We start from the raw sequence: 21,023 nt of genomic DNA, 5'->3' as shown, positions 1-21,023 counted from the left end.
TCCCAACCCTTTCCCATCTCGCCTGCACATGCCCAGAGTTCCCACCTCCCTCTAACCCTCATCAAGTGACCCCCCGCCCCATACCATAACCCAAGGCATCTCCCCGTCACTCCTTATGCCCCTGGCCACCCACCGGATCTGCACCCACCAACTCTCCCCATTTCCAAGTACACGAGCCCCTGGCCCGCCTCCCATGCCACCACTTGGTGGCATGCACACAAGAGGAGTCAGAAGATGCATGGATGGGGCAAACCCCAAAGGCCTTTTTAAAAACTACTGAGAGCTTGGTCAGGGCAGGGGCAGGGGAGAGGGCTAGCAGCCCCCGGCCACGAAGTCGAAGTCCTGGAAGGCTGCCTGCTCTGTGGCCGTGAGGGGCCGCGCGTCGCGGGGCGGGCTCAGTGTGGGGGCCTCCCCCGTGAACTCCTCATCGAAGTTGCTGACATCAGTGCGGCCTGACAGCTTGGGCACGAAGGGAGGTGGCAAGCGCCGGGCCAGCAGAGTGTCCCAGCCCAGTGTCTAAGTGGGGGAGAAGGGGGAGAGAGAGGAAGAGGTCAGCCAGGGGTGGGGGGAGGGCAGGAGGGGGGTGCTGCAGACTGCAGGAGGGGCCAGCTCTTTGTGCCCCATCCAGCCTTGCATCTGTGGGGATAAGCATAAGGAGTCACAAAAGAGAGGCGTCAAGCGGGGCCTGCAGGCCCAGTAAGGATCACAGTGTGAGCTTGGGGGACCCCTGGGGTGGGAGAGAGGGGTTCATACACAGGGCAGTGGCCCCACCAGGCCAGCCGGGAGTAGATGTGGGTGTAGGAGGGTCAGTGGGTGTGAAGGAGGGTGTAGGAAATGGAGATGACAATGTTGGAGGGGAAGTGTCTAGATCCGGGTAGGGGAGAAATGAACAGGCCCTGAGGGACTGGGGTGGGGGGAATGACCAGGTCTCTGGTGGGCAGTTGGCCAGGCACTTGGGGTGACCTCACCCTGTAGAAGGGCTGCTTTTTCACATCCTCTGCATCCCTCTCGCTGGATCCCAACCTCCGCTCTGGGTTCCTCCTCAGCAGCTGGTGGGGAGGGGAGGCATCAGTTTCCCCTTTGTGGCTCCCGACTCCCTCCCCAGGCCCAAGTTGGGGGACTCCTCACCCTGCGCATGATGCCAATGGCTTCAGCTGACAGGAAGCGTGGGTAGCGAACCTCATCATTGACTATGCTGTCAAATACCTCCTCTTCATCGTCCCCTGGGAATGGGGACTGGGGACAGGGAAAGCCAGGATGAATTAGACCCCGCCTCTGACAACTCCCCTCCCAGCCCCATCTGAGCCCTCTGCTCCTCGCACCACTCCACCTGGGTGCTGGCTGACGTGGGAAGGGAAGCACCCCATTTTACAGACTCGAAAATTGAGGCTAGGGAGGCAAAGCCAGCTGTCCCTATCACACAGCACATGGAGGCACTTTTTGGTCCCACCCCTAGGTACAAGCAGTTTCCAGCGTGATCCCAGGGTCAGGCAGGGCGGGGCAGGCTGGGGCCTCACCTCACCAACCAGCATCTCATAGAGCAGCACGCCCAGCCCCCACCAGTCCACTGCCCTCGTGTAAGATGTGTCTGTCAGCACCTCGGGGGCCAGGAACTCCGGGGTCCCACAGAATGTGCTGGTCCGGTCCCCATAGCCCATCCCTGGGGACAGTAGGGCCATGTGAGGTTATGGGGAGAAGGGGACTCCTGGTGGTAGCCCAGCCCAGCATGGGGTGGCCCAGACAGCCACCCCATCCCAGGGTCAGGGTAGGGGGTAACCCAGGTAGGGCTTGGGACTCCACTCCCTCCCCCACTCTGTCTAATCCCCAGAGGCCAGCCCTTCAAATCCCAGCCCCGCCCCTCACCCTCCTTGCAGAGGCCAAAGTCTGCGATCTTGACATAGCCCTCGGTGTCCAGGAGCAAATTGTCCAACTTCAGGTCCCTGTGATGGGTTGGGGGGATGTAAAGAGGGATGAGGCGGGGGAGTCTGGGCCCTGCCTGAAGCCTGAGGGCCCCTAGTGGGCAGCATGTGCATACGGGAGCACGGGCACGCAAGGGCACACACCTGTAGACGATCTTGTGTTCGTGGAGAAACTGCAACCCCAGCACCACACAGGCTGAATAAAAGCTGCAGAGAGAAGCTAGTGTGATGGAGCCAGGCCTCCCAGCAAGGCAGGCCGGCCACAGAAGCCAGGCTCCCACATCCTCGACAGCTCCCTGGTCCCCCGAAAACTCCAGGAGGCTGGGGGGGAAGCTGGGGCCAAAAGGTGGAGTGGTAGGAAGGGGGCTGCCTGTTGGGTGCTGAGGCACGGGGGTGGCGGGGGAGGGTAGCTCACACAGCACGAGGCTCCGAGAACACGTCACTGTGGATGTGCAGCATGAGGTCCCCGCCGGCCGAGTACTCCATCACGAAGCACACATGCTCAGGCGTCTGGAAACAGCCAAACAGGTTCACCAGGAAGGGGTGTCCTGCTCTGGTCACTGCTGCCAAGATCCGCTTCTCACACATCAGGCTGGGCGGGGTAGGGGGGTGGGACTCAGAGACCACAGCAGCCCCCTCCACCCCCAACTCCCATACTCACAAGAAGTCCCTGATTGTCAGCTGTTTGCTGAGGACCTTGCATAACTGTGCAACCTTGGGCAAGTTGCCTAAGATTTCTGAACCTCAGCAGCTTTGTCTGCTAAACATGTACCCAGAAGCTACCTGTCATCCCAGTAATAGTCCCCCAGTATCCCTTTAGGGAACACAGCCAGGGAGGGCTAACTGGAGCACCCACCTTCCTAGACAGAAATTGGTTTGGGAATGGGCAAGCCAAGGGAGTGGGGCTCAATCTCAGGGTTTCTGCAGTTATTATTAAGGACGAAGGGCTAAAACTAGTGGATGAGCCTTACTCTGCTGGGGTAGGACTGCAAGCAAAGCCCACAAAAAGGAAAGCTGACAGAGATGTCATCTGAGCACCTGGATATAGCCATGCCTGATGTACTCCACCCCTGGACTTTTCTGACCCAGACCAATAAACTCTTTTGCTTAAGCCTATCTGAGTTGGATTTCTGATTAACAAAAGGATGTAAAAAGATTAGGGACAACCTTGACGCCTCTACTGGGCCTTTTTACAGGGGGCCAGGTACTGTAGAATGCTCTAGATGTATCCTCTTACTTAATCTGCCTGAAAACCCTACAAGAAAAGCATTATTATGCCCCTTTTATAGATGGGGAGGCCAAGGATCAGAAGGGCAAAGTGACTTCCCCAGGGTCTCTAAACACACTTGTGGCAGGGTGGGATTTGAACCCAGGGCCCTGATCCAAAGCAGAGCCTGGGCAATGGTGCCATTAAGGGTACAGACTTCAGGGCCTGAGTCCCTAGGTTTGAATGCCCGACCTGCTGCTCACTGGCTTTGTGATTTTGGGCAACTTGTCTACGGCCATACCACCCTGAACGCGCCCGATCTCGTCTGTGATTTTGGGCAACTTGCTCAACCTTTCTGTGTCATCAGCAGAACGGGAACAGTAACAATATTTACCTCATAGGGCTGTCACGGAGAGCAAGTGAGTTACTGAACAAAAGGCGCACAGTGGGTGCTTTCCAAGAGTTACTATCTTAGTAAGTGCCAGTGACTGTCATGAATCACTGTCACAGCAGCTCCAAAGAGGGGACTGCTCTGTCTCCCATCTCCCAGAAGAAAAGACTGAGGTTCTCAGAGGGCTTGGGCCAGGTCCCCACCTTTCAACCTCATCTCGGGCCACAATGTCGCCTTTCTTCAAAGCCTTGATGGCGAACAGCTCCCCGCTGGGCCGAAATTCAGAGAGCAGCACCTGGAACCACAGTGGGGAGCAATGGCCTTCGTGGCCAGCCCGGGGACTCCCCATTCCCCCAACTCCTTGGCCCCCGCCTCACCTTCCCAAAGTGACCCCGGCCCAGCACTGCCAGGAATTTGAAATCCTCGAGGGTCAGGGGTGACTTCTTCAGAGGGCTGTGGAGAGAGGACACTGGTGGGGACAAGGACAGCAGGCAGGGGGGGAGGGGGATGGTGAGTAGGGGAGAGGTGTCACCTGCACAGGGCAGAGCCTGGGGTCTCCTGAGTCTCTGAAGGCAACTCGGGGGTGGTGGCAGTTTCTGGAATCGGGGAACTCTGCAGCAGAGAGAGGGAAGTCAGAGGCACCCCATAACCACAAGAGCTGCCAAGGCTCCCATCACCTCTGACCTTGCTTTTCCTCCCACTCACCCTCTCGCTCACTGCCCTCCAGCCACACTGTCCCTCTCACTGTTCCCTGAACACACCAGGCATGTTTCCAATCCAGGACCTCTGCACAGGCTATTCCCTCTACCTGGAATTCTCTTCTCCCCCCACATCAGCACAGCTGCTCCCTTACCTCCTTCGGGCATTCATTCAGATGTCACCTTCACGGGTGGTCAGCCAACCATCACAGCAAATAACCAGCAGAACCCCCCACACCACACACACACATATTCCCTGACCCCTTGCACTTTTCTTTTATGCTGTAAATATTTTTTACTGTTTGCCTACATTTTTCCTTTACAGTTACTTGCCCTAAGAACTACTTAATTCTTTTTTGTTTGTTTTTAAAAGATTTTATTTATTTATTTGACAGACAGAGATCAAAAGTAGTTAGAGAAGCAGGCAGAGAGAGAAGAGGAAGCAGGTTCCCAGCGAAGCAGAGAGCCCAATGCGGGGCTCGATCCCAGGACCCTGGGATCATGACCTGAGCCGAAGGCAGAGGTGTGAACCCACTGAGCCACCCAGGCGCCCCTGAACTACTTAATTCTTCATGGCACATGTGTGCTTATAACTTTGAAAAGACTCAAAATTACTATTGCAAATGGGAACATATGACAACCGGTTCACCCTCCTCCTCTGCAGACACAGCTGTAAAAGGCCATCAGTCCAAATAGGCCATCTGGTGGGGCGCACGGGCCTCTCGGGCCCCTGCCACCATCCCTAGAACCAGCTACTGTTCATGATTTCCTGAGTACTTTTCTAGATACCGTCTATACCCACACAAGTGAAAGTGCTGGTAGAGGCTTCATTTTCCTGGCACCTTCATCCTGCCTCTGCTGCTGGACAATCTGTCTGGGAAATCACCCCAGGCCAGCCTCCCCTGTCACACACACGTCCTTCTCTACTTTGCGGTTTACTTAGCGCTGGCTCTCCTACGGATGGACTCTGACATGCCCACTTTGGCCTAAACTAGGCCACTGCAGCAAACTTCCTGGGGGTGCGCTTGTGTGAGTGTCCAGACTGGGAACACCTGGGTCAGGACGATGTCCTGATTTCAGCCCAGCGAGCTATGCCCTCCCGAGGAGATGCAGCAACTGCTCCCCTTCCACCAACTGCATTTCCCCGAGTCCTGCCCAGCATTTGGCAGTGTTAAACTTTGGGATTTTGTTTTGCCAAACTCATCTGAGGATGTATCTCCTTACGCTATTATTATAAATATAATACAGAAGCATATACTGTCATCTTCAGCTCTTTTTAACGAGGTATGAAATGCACCCAGTGAGCTGGGCCGAGGGGAATGCCCGTGCAGAAGTGTCCACCTGGGTATGCGTCACACGGAGCGAGGGTGGGTAAACCGGGTTTTGTACAGTCTGTGAGCCAAGACTAACTTTTACATTTTTACATTTTTAAAGGGTTGGGGGAACATCAAAAGGAGAGTGACATTTTGGGATCTGTGAAAGTGACATGACGTTCCAAACGTCAGTGGCCATCAGGAAAGCTTTAGTGGAATACAGCCACGCCCACTGGCATACGTGTGTATCATCTAGGGCTGCTTTCTACAAGGCCACGTTGAGTCGTTGTGACTGAGACTTTCTGGCCCACAAAGCCGAAGATACTGACTCCATGCCCCTTTACGGAGAAGGCACACGTGCTGATCTCTGACCCAGAGAAGACGCACAACGTCGCCACGACCCCCACGGGCTGCCTTGGATCTCCCTCCTACCAGTAACCCCACAGCCAGAGAAAACCACCCTCGTGACTTCTAGCCTCGAAGTGAGTTTTAAACACGCCCGTTCTATGGGCCGGTGTACTGAGCACAGCAAGGTGAAGCAGCTTGCCGTGGGTTACACAGCTAAGAACTGGCGGAGGAGGGACATGGACCCAGGTGGCCTGGCTCCTGAGCTTATGTTTTAATTCAGGATAGAAAGTGGGACCCTGCTTCTAGCAGAGATGCGTGACCCAGGAAAGTTCCTGGTGGTCTCTGGGCTCTGAGCTGGGAGAGAGGCTTGGAGGAGGAAGCTTTGACGCTGCGCAAGCCAGGCTTAGGGGGACAGGGAGTGGGACACTCACCACACTCGATGGGCTGGAAGGTGGACCCAGAGGACTCTTCTGGGACAAGCTATCCAAGTCAGCCCCGAGGTTCAGCTTCTCCACAGATATGTCACTGCAGAACAAGGAAGGAAGGGGTGTGTGGGACCCAGCACCCTGGCAAGCAAGCAGGGACAGCCTAGACCTCAGGGACCTCCCTCCTTACCCTGTGCACCGGGCCTCAGTTCCCGGAGAAGCCCCAGGGCTGAAGGTGCCTGTGCCCGTGGCATTGGGGATGAGTCTTCGAAGCAGCCGCACCCAGGTGGCAACGTCAATGTTCATCTGCCGAGCGCGCTGAAATGCTTTCCCTGGGGCAACAAGGATGGGCTCACCCTTCATGATAACTGGGGGACCCCTGGCCTCTTCTCCATTTTGCCCACCCCCTCACCTTGTTGCTTGGAGAAAATTTTCTTCTGCCTTCGGAGCCGGGGTATCCTCTCAATGACAGGGTTGCGGAAGGTAACCTGGGAAGAGGGGCCAATGGGTGGGAACCCACCCCCACCTCTAGGTGGTGGGGAAGCCCTTAGGAGTACAGGTATGCACACCCTTATGTTTTGGGGGTTCCAATCACTATGGCACCACATCCAAAACAGCATATTAAGAGAATGTAACCTATTTGGGGTTACATCATCTAGGGTCTTGATTTCCCCGAGTGTGGTCCCAGACCAGCAGCATCACCTGGGGACTTGCCAGAAATGCAGATTCCTGGGCCCCCACCTGGACCCACTGAATCAGAAATGCAAGGGTGGGGCCCCACAGTCTGTGTTTCAACAAGCCCTCCAGCGGATGTGGGGAAGCCCCCAATCTAGCTGAATTCTCCCAACTCTGAAGCATCTTCTGGAAGGTGCTAAAGTCACAGAACTGTGTGACTTAAGTGTGTGTGATACCGTTGCCACTAGTCATGCAAGGCTATTTAAATTCAGTAAAATTTAAGTAACATTAACACTTTAGTTCCCAGGTCCCCCTAGGCACACGTCAAGTGGCTGGCAGCTAATATGCTAGATGGTCCACGTATAGAACATTTCCACCTACAACAGAATGCAACTATTGTACGCTCATCCACAAGAGAATTCTAGAAAGTTCTATTGGCTGGCACTTTAGGGGAGGCGGAAAAAACAAAAAGAATGCTCTAAGTGAACCTTGAGGGTGAGCAGGACTGCCTCAGAACTCACCCTCACTCCCACCCCGACTTTTCCCACTTGGTTTTAGCCGGTCTTCCTAACGGAAAACTGTTTCACTGCCCTGCCCCTGAAGTCAGCCCTTCTCCTGCTCTTTTCCTTCAGGCACATGCATATGTTAGGGGCACATTTAAAGAATGATTGAGGAAAATTTTGGCTGACTTTCCTACTCTGCCTGTTTCCTCCTCTGTCAGATGTGACTAAGGATGATCCCTCCTGAACGGGGCTGAAGTGGGTCGTCGTGAGGATTTACAAATTAATGCCGGCAAAGCATGTAGGACAGGGCTTGGCTCACACACAAGGGGTCAGCTAGGAATGTTATTTAGATCGTGGGCTCTCAACCAGGGGAGACAGTGGCAATGTCTGGAGACATTTTTGACTGTCGCAACTTGCAGGGAGGGTAGTGCTGGCTTCCTGTGCGTACAAACCAGGGACGCTTCTCGAAATCCCACAGGGCAACTAAGAGTGATATGGCCTGTTAGGGTACACCTGTCCATAGTGCCAAGGGTTGGGTACCCCAATTTAGACCTTAACCCTGACATCACTGCAGAAGGAATTTCTCTCTACTGGACTGTAGCTTTGGTAACAATCACCCTGACATGTCACCAGGCTTTTCTTTTCTTTTTTGGCTTGGTAAAATTTTGTAATTTATTTTTTCTTTCTTTCTTTCTTTCTTTTTTTTAAATTTCTTCCCTTGGAACAAAACCAGTCCCAGCTTAAGTGATGTCACTGACATAGTGATATAACTAAAACCAATTACTAACTAATTACATGTATTTTTAAATCAAGGTTCTGAGACCAATCCAGAACAGATCTTCCCCTTCCAGCAAATTGGGAGCAGAAGATGAAACAAGTGTCTTAGCAAGGTCAGGGGTCAGGGCTGTACCTCAGCTACCAGGCAGCCCTGGGGTTCCATGTCCAGCTGCACTTCATGCCTCTCATTATCCAAGAAATCCTCCAACTTCAGGAATTTGAGGGCACACAGACCCCGTTGGTCCCGCCAGAACACGGCCAACTCCAGTTCCCGAGCCTCGAGAGAGAGGAAGTGGGCCATCATTGGGGGTGCCCAAGATCCGGAACCCCTACTCCTCCTCCAGGCCCTGCCATCCCCCACCTAGCTCACCCTTTCCAGCTCCAGAGTAAAGCTCTGGTCCCAGGCATTGGGGCCACACGGCTTCCATGATGTCTGCCCCACCACGGTATTATCCAGCTTGAGCACAGTGCTAACCTCACCTGGAATGAGGGGAGGGGAAGAAATCAGAAATGTTTGGAGTTGGGGGGAGCATAGCTCATATCTTAGTAAAGAAAATCCCCCCCGCACATTACACTCTGTCATGTGACCCTGATCAAGCTTTATGGTTCTGCCTTTCACCTCAGGTGTTTAACCAATTTCCAGGGGATTTCTGCATATGGTGTGAGGTGGAGATCCAAATTCACTTTTACTTCATATGCAACTTCCAGCAATATACTAAGAATTTACCCTGGAAAAATGCATGCAGGTATATACTGGGACGCAAAATGCTGCCACATTTTGGCCACTGTGAATAATGCTGCTAAAGACCTGAATGTCCAGATATCAACTCGAGTCCCTGCTTTCAACTTTTTTGGGTATACACTCAGAAGTGGGATCGCTGATCGTAGGGTAATTCCATGTTTAAGTTTTTGAGGACCGCCATAACATTCTTCACAGTGGCTGAACCACTTTACCTTCCCAACAGCACTGCAGAGGGGTCTAATTTCTCCACAGCCTCCCTAACACTTGTATTTTTTTTTTCTTTTAAAACAATCCATCCTACGGACTGGAATATAACAGTTTTTTTAAAGCGTTACAAGTGTGTGACATCCCAGGATCCCTACGGCATCTCATCCCTCCAGGGCTTAACGCCTACTCACTGGTGTTCTCGGCTTCCACTTTGAGGCTGCTCCGGCCACTGAGGCTTCCACTTCGACTGTAAAGGCCCCGGGCTGGGCGGCTCAGGAAGGTGGTGCGGCTGTCAGGGGTCCCAGGCCCCCCGACTGGGGGGGAGGGGTTCCAGGGGATAGTCTCTGGAAGGTCCTTGCAGCCTACCACACGTACCTCCAGGGTTCCTGAGGGAGGGGCAGGCTCAGGGAGGCCCAAAGGTAGGCCAAGCCAAGGGGAGGGGACTGCAGGGGAAGTGGGCATGTCCAGAAGTGGCCAGCATATTGGTGGGAGTTGGTGAGGAACAATCAGAGTGGAGCAGGGGCGTCTGATCCTGGATGACTGTGCCCAGAAGTGAAAATATGGGGCAAGGGGGAGGGGGCGAGGCTGGGGTAGGCCAGGCTGGGGAGGTGCTCTGAATGCTTGGGATTTAGTGACAGAAGATAGGTTTAAGGCACAGGTCAATGCCGGAGGCAGTGGGGAGCCAGGTTGGACTAGGAGGTTCAGGGTAGGACTCAGGGAGCTGACCTGAGGTCCGAGATGGGGGCAGGGGCCTTGGGTAAGGCTGGTCTAAGGCAGAAGTAGTGGCTGAGGCGTCTAAGGAAGGAGGAGCTGGCTGGCTTTGGGGGCAGGGGGCAGACAGTGGTTCAAGGCTCGGGGTTCTGAGAGTGAGGGGTTGTGGGATTGGGCTGGAGGGCTATGGCTGAAGGAAACATGGCCAGGTATGAAGGGGTAGTGATGGGGACATGGTGGGCATAGGGACAAGAGTTCAGAATCAGAGGGCAAGCTGGGGCCAAAAGTCCAGAGTGAATGGGGCCCAGGGCTACAGGGTTGGGAAAATAGAGAACAAAGGAATAGTAGGATGGAAGTCCAGGGGTAGGGAGAGCAGAGATCTAGGTTAGGGGGCCTCAGGACTTGGAGGAGAGGTCGAGAGTACAGAACTGCGGACGTGGGGTATGGGTGGGGTAGGCAGGGACCCACCTGTGAGCGGCGCGGGCTTGCACAGGGTGCTATACTGCGTGGGGGGGAAGGGCTCAGTCAGGCGAGCACTGAAGGCTGTGGACGAGGCCGCAAGAAGCTCTTCACGCAGCAGCCGCCCCTTCGGATGGTCTGCGGGCAACTCCCCGAGCCGCCGCTCCAGCGCCTCCCGCAGCAGCCCCAGCTTCTGGTTAGACTCCATTAGCTTCTCCTGGGCCTGTAACAGGAGGGACAGAGTGGGGCTGGGGTGGGGCCTGGCTAAGCCTCACCGGGCCCAAGCTCTCAAATCTTCTGGGTCCTATTCCTGGGCTCCCCATAAAGCTAGGCCCCACCCCCTGGCTGATGCCCCACCCTTGGCCGAGGTCCCGCCCTGCCGAGGCACGGCCCGCCGAGGCACCGCCCCTTGCTGAAGCCTCGCCCTTAAGGCCCTTGCTGCCGATTCCCGCCCCTTTGCTGGGGTCCAGCCCCTGACCGAAGCCCCACCCCTCACTGCGCTGAAGCCCCACCCCTCACCTCGCTGACCGCCTTGCGGTCTGGGGTCTTGGCTGCACTGAGCAGGCGGAGCACATTCTTGGCCCCCTCGGCCACAGCATGCTCCACTCGGAAGTGGTGCCTCAGTTCCTCAATGCGCAACTCCACGGCCCCCAGGTCTGGACTCCCTGTGGGCGTTGAGCGCGAGGTGGTGAGGCCAGCCTAGAACCCAGGTCCAACCACCCCAGCCCCAGACATGCACTCATGCGCAGGGACGGGCCCTGGGGATAGATACACCACCACCAGAATGCATCACGTTTTTCCCAAGCGAGGGGTCACGGTCAGTCAGGCACATTCCCACAGAGATGCAATTGCTCTTTTTCCAAACACCCACAGGGGCCATCCCAGGGACGGAGCTGGGCTGTCATACAGGGACAGTCACATACACAGGTACACTATCAACACAGGCTTAAAGGACAGACATGTTGGCAGGGTCCCATTTCATCGCCAGGGACTATCACAGGGACACTGTGGGCATTTGGACAGCCAGAAGGAGATAATCACACAGGCACAGGGACACATGGAGGCAGAATGGCCAGATCTATCAAAATCACAAATGAAATTGCCCTTCGATTCAGCAATCCCAGTTCAGGAACTTTATCCCACAGAAACACCTCTGCACTTGACACGTGTACATGGTATTCACTGCAGCTTCTTTCTAGGAACAAAAGATTGGCAATAACCCTGTTTCTTGCAGGAGGAGTCCGGGTAAATGAATGTGTTTGTCCACGCGGTAAAATATAAAGCAGTTGGGAGCACAAGGGCACTGTCACACAGAGACCACCACACTGTCACTCACAGGGTAACAGTGGCATTATCGCTTTGTCACCAGTGTAGGCACGCTGTCACCCACAGGTGGAGGAACACACACTCACAAAGATACAGCCACACCGCCACACAGGGACATTGTCACATGGCAGAGAGACATGATCGCAAGACACAAGCATCCTCGTGGGAAACATTTACACTGTGGCAAAGCTCCTGGGGCTCTAACTCTGGCCCCGGGATAATCATAATCACACTGGCACGTGGATAAGGCACAGGCACAGGTGAAGAAATGCCATCACACTGTCACACATGTGGAGAGGCACCCACAGGCACAGAGACCCAATGTTGCAGGGAAACAGACTGGCTATGTCCCTGTACGAAGTCCCAGGGATACAGCCATGGCCCAATATAGGATGGCCACAGTCACCCAATGGCACAGGGATAGCCATAAGGACACAAGAGGCACAAGGCTGTGGCCACAGTATCCATGGCTGTAGGTTCCAAGGACAGTCCCCCTGTCCTATATTTTGACCCCAACTCAGACTGTGGCCCTCGGCCAGAGAGAGTCACAGTATCACTCACAGATGCGTGACACTCACCTAGGCACCAACAACACAGACACAGTGTTACAGCAAACCTCATGTCCGTACGCATGTCGTCTTACAAACACAGTCACACTCTTGCCCCTTGGCCTGCTGTCACATGTGCCCAGATAGTCACCAAGACTCTTACACTTAAAGGGGCAAAACTGCACCAGTAATCAAGGTTATGATGTCACCCAGGGGCACAGGGACATGATCACACCATCATATACAGTTACTGAAAAGCCCATGTCAGTATTCCCAGCACAGGTGAGCAATCACACGGAGGCCTCCCCTACCCCAAAGACACACACACTGTCACATGGTTACAGACCCCACTGCTAAGGGCTGAATGTTTTTCTTTCCCCCAAATCCACATATTGAAACTCAACCCCGAATGTGATGGTATTAGGGGTCAGGAGGTGGGGCCTTTGGGAAGTGAGGATGGAGCCCTCCTAAGGGAGGCGCTCGGAGAGCTCCTCCACCCCATCCACCATGGGAGGACACACAAAGCAAGAAGGCAGCTGTCTGTGAAGCCAGAAGAGGGCTCTGGCCAGACACGGGAGTGGCACCTTGATCCTGGCCTGCCCACCTCCAGAACTGTGAGCAAGGCATTTCTGTTGTATGGAACTGTTGTTACGGCAACCCAAATGCACTAATACCCACTAACAATTCACAACGCTCTCTCTGTTGTGCTGACACACAGACTGCCGTAGTTCCTGGGCCACACACACAGCCCCTGGTCCCCACGGTCAGCGTCCCCCCAGCAATGGCACATATGAACAGCAGGGCCTCTGTTGCCCTTGCACAAGTCACGATCCTGTCACAAATTCAGGTGAACAATTAGCTTAAGGCGCCCCTGGGCATTCACATAGACACACATATGGAAACAGACACGCCCGGTGGACGCCCACAATTCTACACAACTGAGGCCATGTGACAAGGCAGCCACCTAGTCCAGGGGCCCGCAATTTCTTCTCATGAGGAGCCGGGGGTAGGTATTTTCAACTCTGTGGAACATGTGGGCTCCGTGGCCCCCGCCTGGCCCTGCCGCCGCCGTGCAACAGTGGCCTTCAGAGATAGTAAATGAATGGACATGCCTGTATGTCGGAAAAACTTTATTCACACCAGTAAAAAGGCAGGGGCGGCCTGGGTCCCCGGGGTGTGGTCAGCCAGTAGACCACCTAGTGCAAAGCTTCCACAGGACAAAACAGGAAACAGGCCCAGGGACGGTCAGGAATGGGTTTGGGTCATCCTGTGAGTCACAACAGCAACCCCCCTGCCTCAAGCAGCACCCCCCTATGGGGCCAGGAGCTGAGTCCTGCACAGCAGGACGCAGGGGCAAGGGACTCACCTTGGGCCTCATCCGGGGCTGCCTGGTTCTCCAGCTGGCCTGCCTGCAGGGCGCGGTGAAGCTGCATTCGGATGATGTCTATCTTGGTCTTACTGTCCTGCAGCATCTGCTGGGCTGTCAGCAGCAGTTTCCGGTCCTGCCGGTGGGGAAGGGCAGTGAGGGGCAGGCTGGGGAATGGGGTCTGAGGGCTGGCCTTCTATCCACACTGCGCAGGCTCTGGTGACTGTGTCACAGGGGAGGATGTGTGGGTGTGACAGCAGGGATATCCGTGCATTCCCAGGTGCAGAGGGGAGAGGTAGCCCCCAGCACTGGAATCCCTGCCACCTGACCGCTGGATAACTCCAGGCGAGCCGGTCCTCCTCTCTGGGCCTGTCCCCTCATCCGCAGCGAGGGGAGTACCAACAGTACCGTCTGCCACTGGGCTGAGGGTTAAAGGAGCTAATCTGCAGGCAGGGCTCCAACCCATGCCTGGCATCGGGAGGCACTGTATCTGTCAGCTGTCAGAATGGCACATATGTGGGTGAGGGTCCCCAGGGGAGGGTGGGGCCCCGACTACAGCCACATCGGGGAGTCCAGTGGGGACAGGGTAGGTGTGGGAGACACCAGAACTGGGCTGTGGGGGTGTCTGTGTGACAGCTCCAGACTCTGGATGTGAATGTCATGGTCTGTGTGTCTGTGTGTCCAGGTGTGCTGTGGGCCTGTGCCATGTGTCCTGGGTGTTATATGATGGGCTGTGTCTCTGCGTCTAGAGGAGGCCGGGGTGGCTATCCTCCACGCGTCTCCCAGTGCTGTTACTGCCGTCTCTCTGGATGTCAGGATAGGGCACACGTGTGCCTAAGTGTTGATACGACCCTGTGTGTCTCTAGATGTTGCTCTGACCGTGGGGGTGTCTCTGATGTTAGAAACATAGCATATGTACATTCAAGCGTTGACCTGACCATGTGTCTACGTGTCAGAGAGCGGCCACCAGCAGAGGGTGAAAGTCGCCCTGACTATGGACATCTCTCAAGTCTCTGGGGTAACTGGGTATTGGGGGGACAGCCTCTGCCTTGCGTCTACCACCACACACAGCCATCCTGTTTCTCATATGCCCCCACAAGCTGCCCACATCCTGGGCCTGCCTCCAAGTCACCTGTCAGTCCCTCCATCCCCAACCCCAAGGGTCTCAGTTTCCCAAGGGGCAGAGGGATATAGGTGGCTCCCCGGTTCCCACCCCGCAGCCGTCCTCTGCTTCCCAGTGAGCAAGCCGCTCTTACCTTGGTGCTGCCGTTGCTGTATGTCTGGATCATGTTTTCTGCTCCCTGCTTCACCTTCAGCTCGATGGCCAGCTGCTTCTCCAGGCCGGCCACACGGCTCAGGTTGGTGGCTGAGCAGGCCTGGGTACCTGCGCCGGGGGACTGGGGGGCATCTAAAGGCGGGGGGGGGGTCAGGTGGGACAGAGTCACAACAGGCCTCACCTCTATCTGCCTAAGAGGCTTTGCCCAACTGAGAGGATCCACCCTTTGCCCACCCTGGGTTCTGCCCCCAAAGCCAGGGAGAGGAGGAAATGAGGGCCAGGGCTCAGAAGATCCCCCCACCCCAGCCCTCCCAGGGAAATGTCCTCAGCTCCAGCACAGGACCAGCATGAATGAGTGTGGACAAGCATCCAGGTGTACATGAGTCCTTGGCGTTGGTGTGACTGTGTATAGGAGCCCCCAACTACTTCCCTGGCTGTGCGGGAGTCTGTGGGTTTGGGTATGGTCACGTCGATGCCCAGAGGGAGCTGGCGTGGCTGAGTATGTGTCTCCCCAGGTGCTCATGTAACTACATGAAACGGCAGGTGTTACTCAGCATGACTATGTAAGGTCTGGGTGCTGGGGTGACCCTGAGCACATTTCCAGCTGTTGGCAAACGGTCCATTCAGGTCTCCAGGTGCTGGTACGACTGTGTCTGTACCGGGTCTGTCTGGGTGTTGGTACAGTCTGACCCGTACGTCCCTGGATGCTGGCGTGGCTGTGTGTGTGCTGGGGAGCGGTGTGACTGAAGGAAGGGCGGACCCTATGTGCGCAGCTCATTGCACCAGATGGTCTCTGAGCACAGACATGACAGTGTCGCTCTCCAGCTGCTGACCTGCCACGGTGCCGTATGGGTGTCAATGGAGTCTGCAGGTCTCGTCTGACTGTACACGGGAGCCTCCAGTTGCGGCTGGGACCATGTGCGTCTGTAAGGGTTGGACAGCTGTGTGTGTGTGAATCCTGGGGTTGGTGTAACCATGTGTAAGCGGCTCTAGACACTGTCTGTGTGTCGATGTGACTGTGTGTGCATCTCTCTGGGTGCTGGGTGGCGGCGTGGAGGTCTCTGGGTATTCCCACAACAGCGTCTAGGTCCTCGGGTGTAGTCTGGGTGCTGGTGTGACAGTCAGACCTTGCTCTGGGTGTTGGGTTCGGTGTTTCATCGGACTGCGTGTCGAGGCTGGTGGCAGTCATGACCTGGCATGTCTCCCTGGGGATCCGCAGGGACAGGGCTAGCCTTGCTCCCAGAGACCACAGTGGAATCCCCAAGCCCCGCTCACCTCGGGCAGCGGCTGCAGGGTCGGGCAGCACCACGTGGGCATGCAGCTCCTGCAGCTGCTGGTGCAGCAGGTCAAGGCGGCGGGAGGAGCCGCGCAGCACCAGCTCCACAGGGCCGAGGCTGCGGCCCAGGTCCGTGGTGGCCCGCCGCAGGTTCTCGGCGCCCTCCTTCAGCTTCAGCTCCTTGCGGATCTCGCGCCGCAGCCGCTCCCGCTCTAGCTCCAGCTGCTGCTGCACCCCAGGAGCGGCCAGGTCAGCACCTGCCAGGCCCAGCTGCTCCAGCAGGGACCAGCTGCGCGGCTCGCTCTGCAGGAGATGGAGCACAGTCAGTGGGGCTGGGAGTCCGGGGCAGGGCATGGACCACCACACTCAGCCAGCTTGGCCTGGCCTCTTCCTGGCCTGGGTGCTTCCAAGATATAAACTCTGCCCCCCCAAAACTGAGAGGTGAGACAAGGTCCTGACCCTGCTTCCTGAGTACCCCAAACAGTGAGGTCCCTACTATAGGGCCCTCGTCCTTCCATGTCCCCTCAGCCTAGGGGACCCCATAAATACAGTCTTGTCTCCCTTCATCTATTCCTTATACAGTAGAATTCTGGAGGACAGGCCCCATTATGTCACCAGTGTGCCCCCAAACTAGGAGGTCTCCAACTTCAGGCCCTATTTCCCATTGCCCCCCAAAAAAAGGTCCTGAGGGCAGACCCCCTCCCTTCTGTTGTCCCCCTAAATTAGGCAGTCCTGAGCATGGGCCCCAACTCTCCTCTACTGTCCCTAAAACCAGGTCCCAAGGGCAGGCTCCATTTTCCCTCTGCTGCTCCTCAAACAAGGAAGTATCAAGGTAGGTCTCTGCTGCCCACCCCCCACCAAAAGAAAAAAATGGGCTTGAGATCCAGAAAGCAGGCCCTTTTCCTCTCTGCTATGTCCTCAAACTGGGAGGTGCCAAGGGCAGCTTCTCTTCCTCCACTATAACCCTAAACTACGTCCTAAGGACAGGCCCCATCTCTCTCCTGCTGCACCCTCAAAGTAGGAGGTCCTGGGACAATCTCTGTCTCCCCTCCTCTCATTGTCTATAACTAGACCCTAAAAAGCAGAGCCCTGTCTGCTTCCTTCTCTATTTCCCCGACCTGGGCGCGTCAAAACACCCCACATAATTTCATCTTCAAAACAGAAAACTCCAAACCCATCTCCTCCCCTTGGTCCAAAATCAAGAGAGGGCGGGGCCTCCGGCCTGTGTCACTGGGGTCCTCTTTGTCCCCCAACCCCGACCCCAGCCCCCACCTCCAGCTCCTGGTCCAAAGGGGGATTGGCCTCCGCCATCCTGGGTCCCGGCTAAGGGCCCCGCCCTCTTCCTGAACCTCAGCCTTGCCAGGGCCTCTTGACCGCCACTTCCTCTTTCCTGCTAGCTCCCAGCAGCCCCTGCGTGGGGCCAGCTCTGGGGCTCTGGGGCATCTAGGGGACCTTTTCCCTCAGTGCCCTCTTCAGTGTCTGCTTCTCAGGAGGCAAACTCTACGTCCTAGGAGGTTGCTAAGGTACACACACACCTCGCACGCTTACTGGTGTAGACAAGGAGACCAGGCTCCCTTGAGTGTATACAGGCTCCAGGGGCTGACCTACAGGCACGTGCACAAAACACAGGCAGGCAGATGCGTGCACGCCCCTGTGTCCACCCCATGTATGCTGATATGCACATGCCGGCCAAGGAGTGCTCCTATGGGCCAACCCCTTCCTTGCAGACGCAGGCCGTCCCAACTTCCGGCTTCCTCTCAGTCCGGTCACTCACCGCTGTGACCACAGCTGGGGCCCACCCAGGCCAGGGGCACCTCCCTGAGGCCTACATCATGAGGAGACAGTGCTGGAGGGCTGGGGTGAGGGTACCCACAAACCAGTAGCCCAATAAAGGCCAAGAACGACTATTAATAGTAAGACCAATTATTGTGAGCTCCACCTAGGCACCTAAAGCAGGTCCACAAGGTGGGTGCTGTTATCACCCCATTTTCAAGACAAGGAAACTGAGGCCCGGAGTGGTGACATAACTTGCCCTGAGGCCCCACAGCCAGCAGGAGGAATGGCTGGGATTTAAAAGGGGAGTGCCCACAATCTGATCACCAGCTAAGCGTCAGGCCTGGCACTAAGTGAGAATCCCCACTGGGTGAACCCATTTCACAGATGAGAAAAGTCTTTGTTGGCTCCCAGCCAACCCGGAGGGCAGCTGCCCCCAGCAAGGTTTAGCGCAGGTCACCATCCTACTAACCCATCACACGAATCCTGAGTGTCTGCCACAATTCTCCCCCACTTTCCAGGCAAGGAAACAGGCTGAGGAGACAGCTGCAGATTGGGGCGCGGGGTGGGGGGGGCAGGTGGAGTGGGAGTGGTGATCACCACACACACCTCCAGGGGCACTGGGCAACAACCAGAAACATTTTTGGTTGTCTCAGCTGGCGGTGGGGAGGGAGTGCTCCTGGCGTCTGTTGGGCCAAGACCGGAGAGCCTACTCCACATCCTGTCGTACACAGGACAGCCCCCCACCTCAAAGAATGATTCAGCCCCAAATGTCAACAGTGCTGAGACAGAGAAACCATGCATTAAAGGACAGAGACTCACACCCAGGGCTGCTGACCATGACCACCGTAAGGACTGCCTAGCAGCCCCACCTGCAGAACACAGGCCCATCTATACCTCTTCCTTTGGACAATGAACACCCTCATTGATGGACACGCCGGATTTTCTGGCGGCAGAACCGTGGCTCAGAGAGGCAAAGGCACTGGGTCCAGGACACACAGTGAGAAAGTGACAGAGCTGGAATTTAAATCATGTTCACCTAATACTACTAGCTGGTGACCAGACCTCACCCACCACCCAGCCCCATTCCATCCCTAGCGGGCAGAGCGGGGGACAGCCACGATCAAGCCAGCTCAAATAAGGAAAGTCCAGGCAGAGAGGAATAGCAGCTGAGGCCTGAGAATACCCAGAGCTGGGGGGGGAAGAAGGGAGTCCCAGCCTCTTGGGTTCTCTTCCCTTGGATGACTCACTCCTACCAAGAGGGCAGGGGTCACCCAAAGGCCAGGAAGGCAAACACATGATCAGGAGCCTGGCCCAGCCTTGGAGAATCCCTGCTCCCCGACCTCCCAGCATGGCACACGGGACCCAGGTCCAGAGGGCCCATCTCGCAGAATCCCCCCCTTCCCAGAGCAGCCAGAGTTCTAGACCCTCATGTCCGGAAATTTCAATGCTTTGGGCGTTTCCGGAATCTGGACAGGACATCCGTTTGCCGGACACAGAACAGACAGGCATACATCGGGACAGACAGAGGTACGGGGTGGCAGGCCCAAGCAGGCACAAGAGGGGGATGACCAGGAGGGGGAAAGAGTGGGGAAGAGATGGGAGGGGGGACCACAGCACAGGTCCAGCCTCATTCCAGGAATCACAGCCTCCACCCGGGTCATGTTTCGCACATGCTAAGTGCATGCATGAGCCAGAGGAATCCTCTAGAGCCCTCCCAGGGCTGAGGGTAGAGGCAGAAACCCCAGCCCACCCAGCCCCAAGGTCTGACCTTATGTGATCGGCAACACCAGATACGCCCAGCTCCACGGCAAGGCTGACAGGCCATCAGCAGGACTGGGGTGGGGGACAGGGGAACATGGGGGGAGACACAGAGGGTTTGGGGGCAGGTGCAGAAGGAGACGAAAACCCAGTTACACAGCAACCGCAGGACAACAGAGGGATTTTGAGGCACTGAGGGCACCAGAGCCACACAATGTGCCTCAGATTCTGAACCAAAGCTCAGGAGTCACTGAGGCCTTGCTTGTCACAGATGTGGAAGGTGAGTCCAAGGCTGTGATGTTCACAAGGTGGTACCTGGAGAACCTGGCTGGTGGCAGGATGGTGCCAGGCTGTGTGTGTTTATGTGTGTGGGAGGGGTGACCCAGCCCTGCCACCCGTGCCCAGGTAGGGTTCCAGGTACAACAGAATCCCCCTCTGGGATATGGCTCCACCTGGCAGCCCTGAGCGTAGCCATGTGGGTCCCCCATTCTTCAACCTAATGAGGTGACTCCAGCACTTCCTCCAACAGGTGCCAATCTGGGTGGCGTGGGGACCATCATAAAGCTGTCTGGAGGCGGGGGTGGGGGGCGCCAGAGCTTTGTTGTGAGGGGGAGGAGCACGGACTGAGCGGCCTCCTCCCCTCCGGGACACTGCGCCAGGCACCTGCCCCAGGTGGAGTGGCACCTGCCAGGAACCGAACGCGGGGGGGCGGGGTGGTGGTGGAGGAGGGAGTGCCGCGTTGAGAGGCGGGTGCGACAGGCACCGGGACGCACAGCCAGCCACAGACACTCGAGTAGCGCTTCCGCCGCTCCCCCTCTAATTTTTGAGGAGGGGCGGAGCGTGGGGGTGCGGCGGGGGCCTTCGGAACCTCCCCGCTCCCCCTCGGTGCGTACCTTCACCTGCCGAAAAGTGGACAGTGCTGGCTCCACGGTGTCGGCCCAGGGAGGGGGCACGGGGCGCTCGGGAGACCCCCACCTTGACCGCCCGGGCCCCGGGGGCCCCGGCAACGCGCGGGCGGGGGTCCCCGGCCGCTGGACGGCTGCGGACACAGGTGCGCCTACCTGCACGGCGTCGCTGGCCATGTCCTCGCGCCGCCCGCCAGGGGTCCCCGCGCGGAGGGAGGGGCGGCAAGAGGAGCGCGCGTGCGCCCCGCGCGGGGCGGGGAAGGGGCGGGCGCGGCGCAAGCCCCCGCCAGCGCGCGGCCCGCTCCGGCCTGTTCCGCTCGGGCCCCGCCTGGCCAGGCCGCCGCGTCCGCGCGCCTCGCCCTCCGGCCCCAGCGGCCGCCGGGCCCGGTCACGTGACCACCGAGGTAGGCGCCCGGG

At 56.9% G+C, this 21,023-nt stretch overlaps 1 protein-coding gene across 1 annotated transcript; it reads right to left on the bottom strand.

The window, feature by feature from the left end:
• Positions 1-235: 235 nt before the first annotated feature.
• On the bottom strand, positions 236-20,856 carry PKN1 (protein kinase N1). The gene is made up of 22 exons (XM_044253820.1): positions 20,763-20,856; positions 16,167-16,470; positions 14,872-15,023; positions 13,616-13,751; positions 10,895-11,040; positions 10,385-10,598; positions 9,397-9,591; positions 8,627-8,736; positions 8,390-8,533; positions 6,714-6,789; positions 6,492-6,633; positions 6,308-6,401; positions 4,050-4,129; positions 3,895-3,970; positions 3,721-3,812; positions 2,335-2,511; positions 2,064-2,126; positions 1,864-1,940; positions 1,518-1,660; positions 1,129-1,236; positions 969-1,049; positions 236-516 (listed from the first exon to the last, which is right to left on the bottom strand). Exons 1-22 carry the CDS (start codon positions 20,781-20,783, stop codon positions 313-315), a joined length of 2,835 nt encoding a protein of 944 aa, XP_044109755.1. The 5' UTR covers positions 20,784-20,856; the 3' UTR covers positions 236-312.
• Positions 20,857-21,023: the final 167 nt, after the last annotated feature.

This window comes from Neovison vison, chromosome 6 (assembly GCF_020171115.1).
Source record: "Neovison vison isolate M4711 chromosome 6, ASM_NN_V1, whole genome shotgun sequence".
Lineage (NCBI taxonomy): Eukaryota > Metazoa > Chordata > Mammalia > Carnivora > Mustelidae > Neogale > Neogale vison.
This window is presented reverse-complemented; position numbering and strand designations above follow the sequence as displayed.

Coding starts and splice junctions, on each gene's coding strand:
- PKN1 (XM_044253820.1), bottom strand. CDS start 20,783: ATGGCCAGCGACGCCGTGCAG. Junction 6,634..6,713: donor AATTTTCTCCAAGCAACAAG/GTGAGGGGGTGG, acceptor TTGTTGCCCCAG/GGAAAGCATTTCAGCGCGCT. Junction 517..968: donor AAAAGCAGCCCTTCTACAGG/GTGAGGTCACCC, acceptor TCCCCCACTTAG/ACACTGGGCTGGGACACTCT.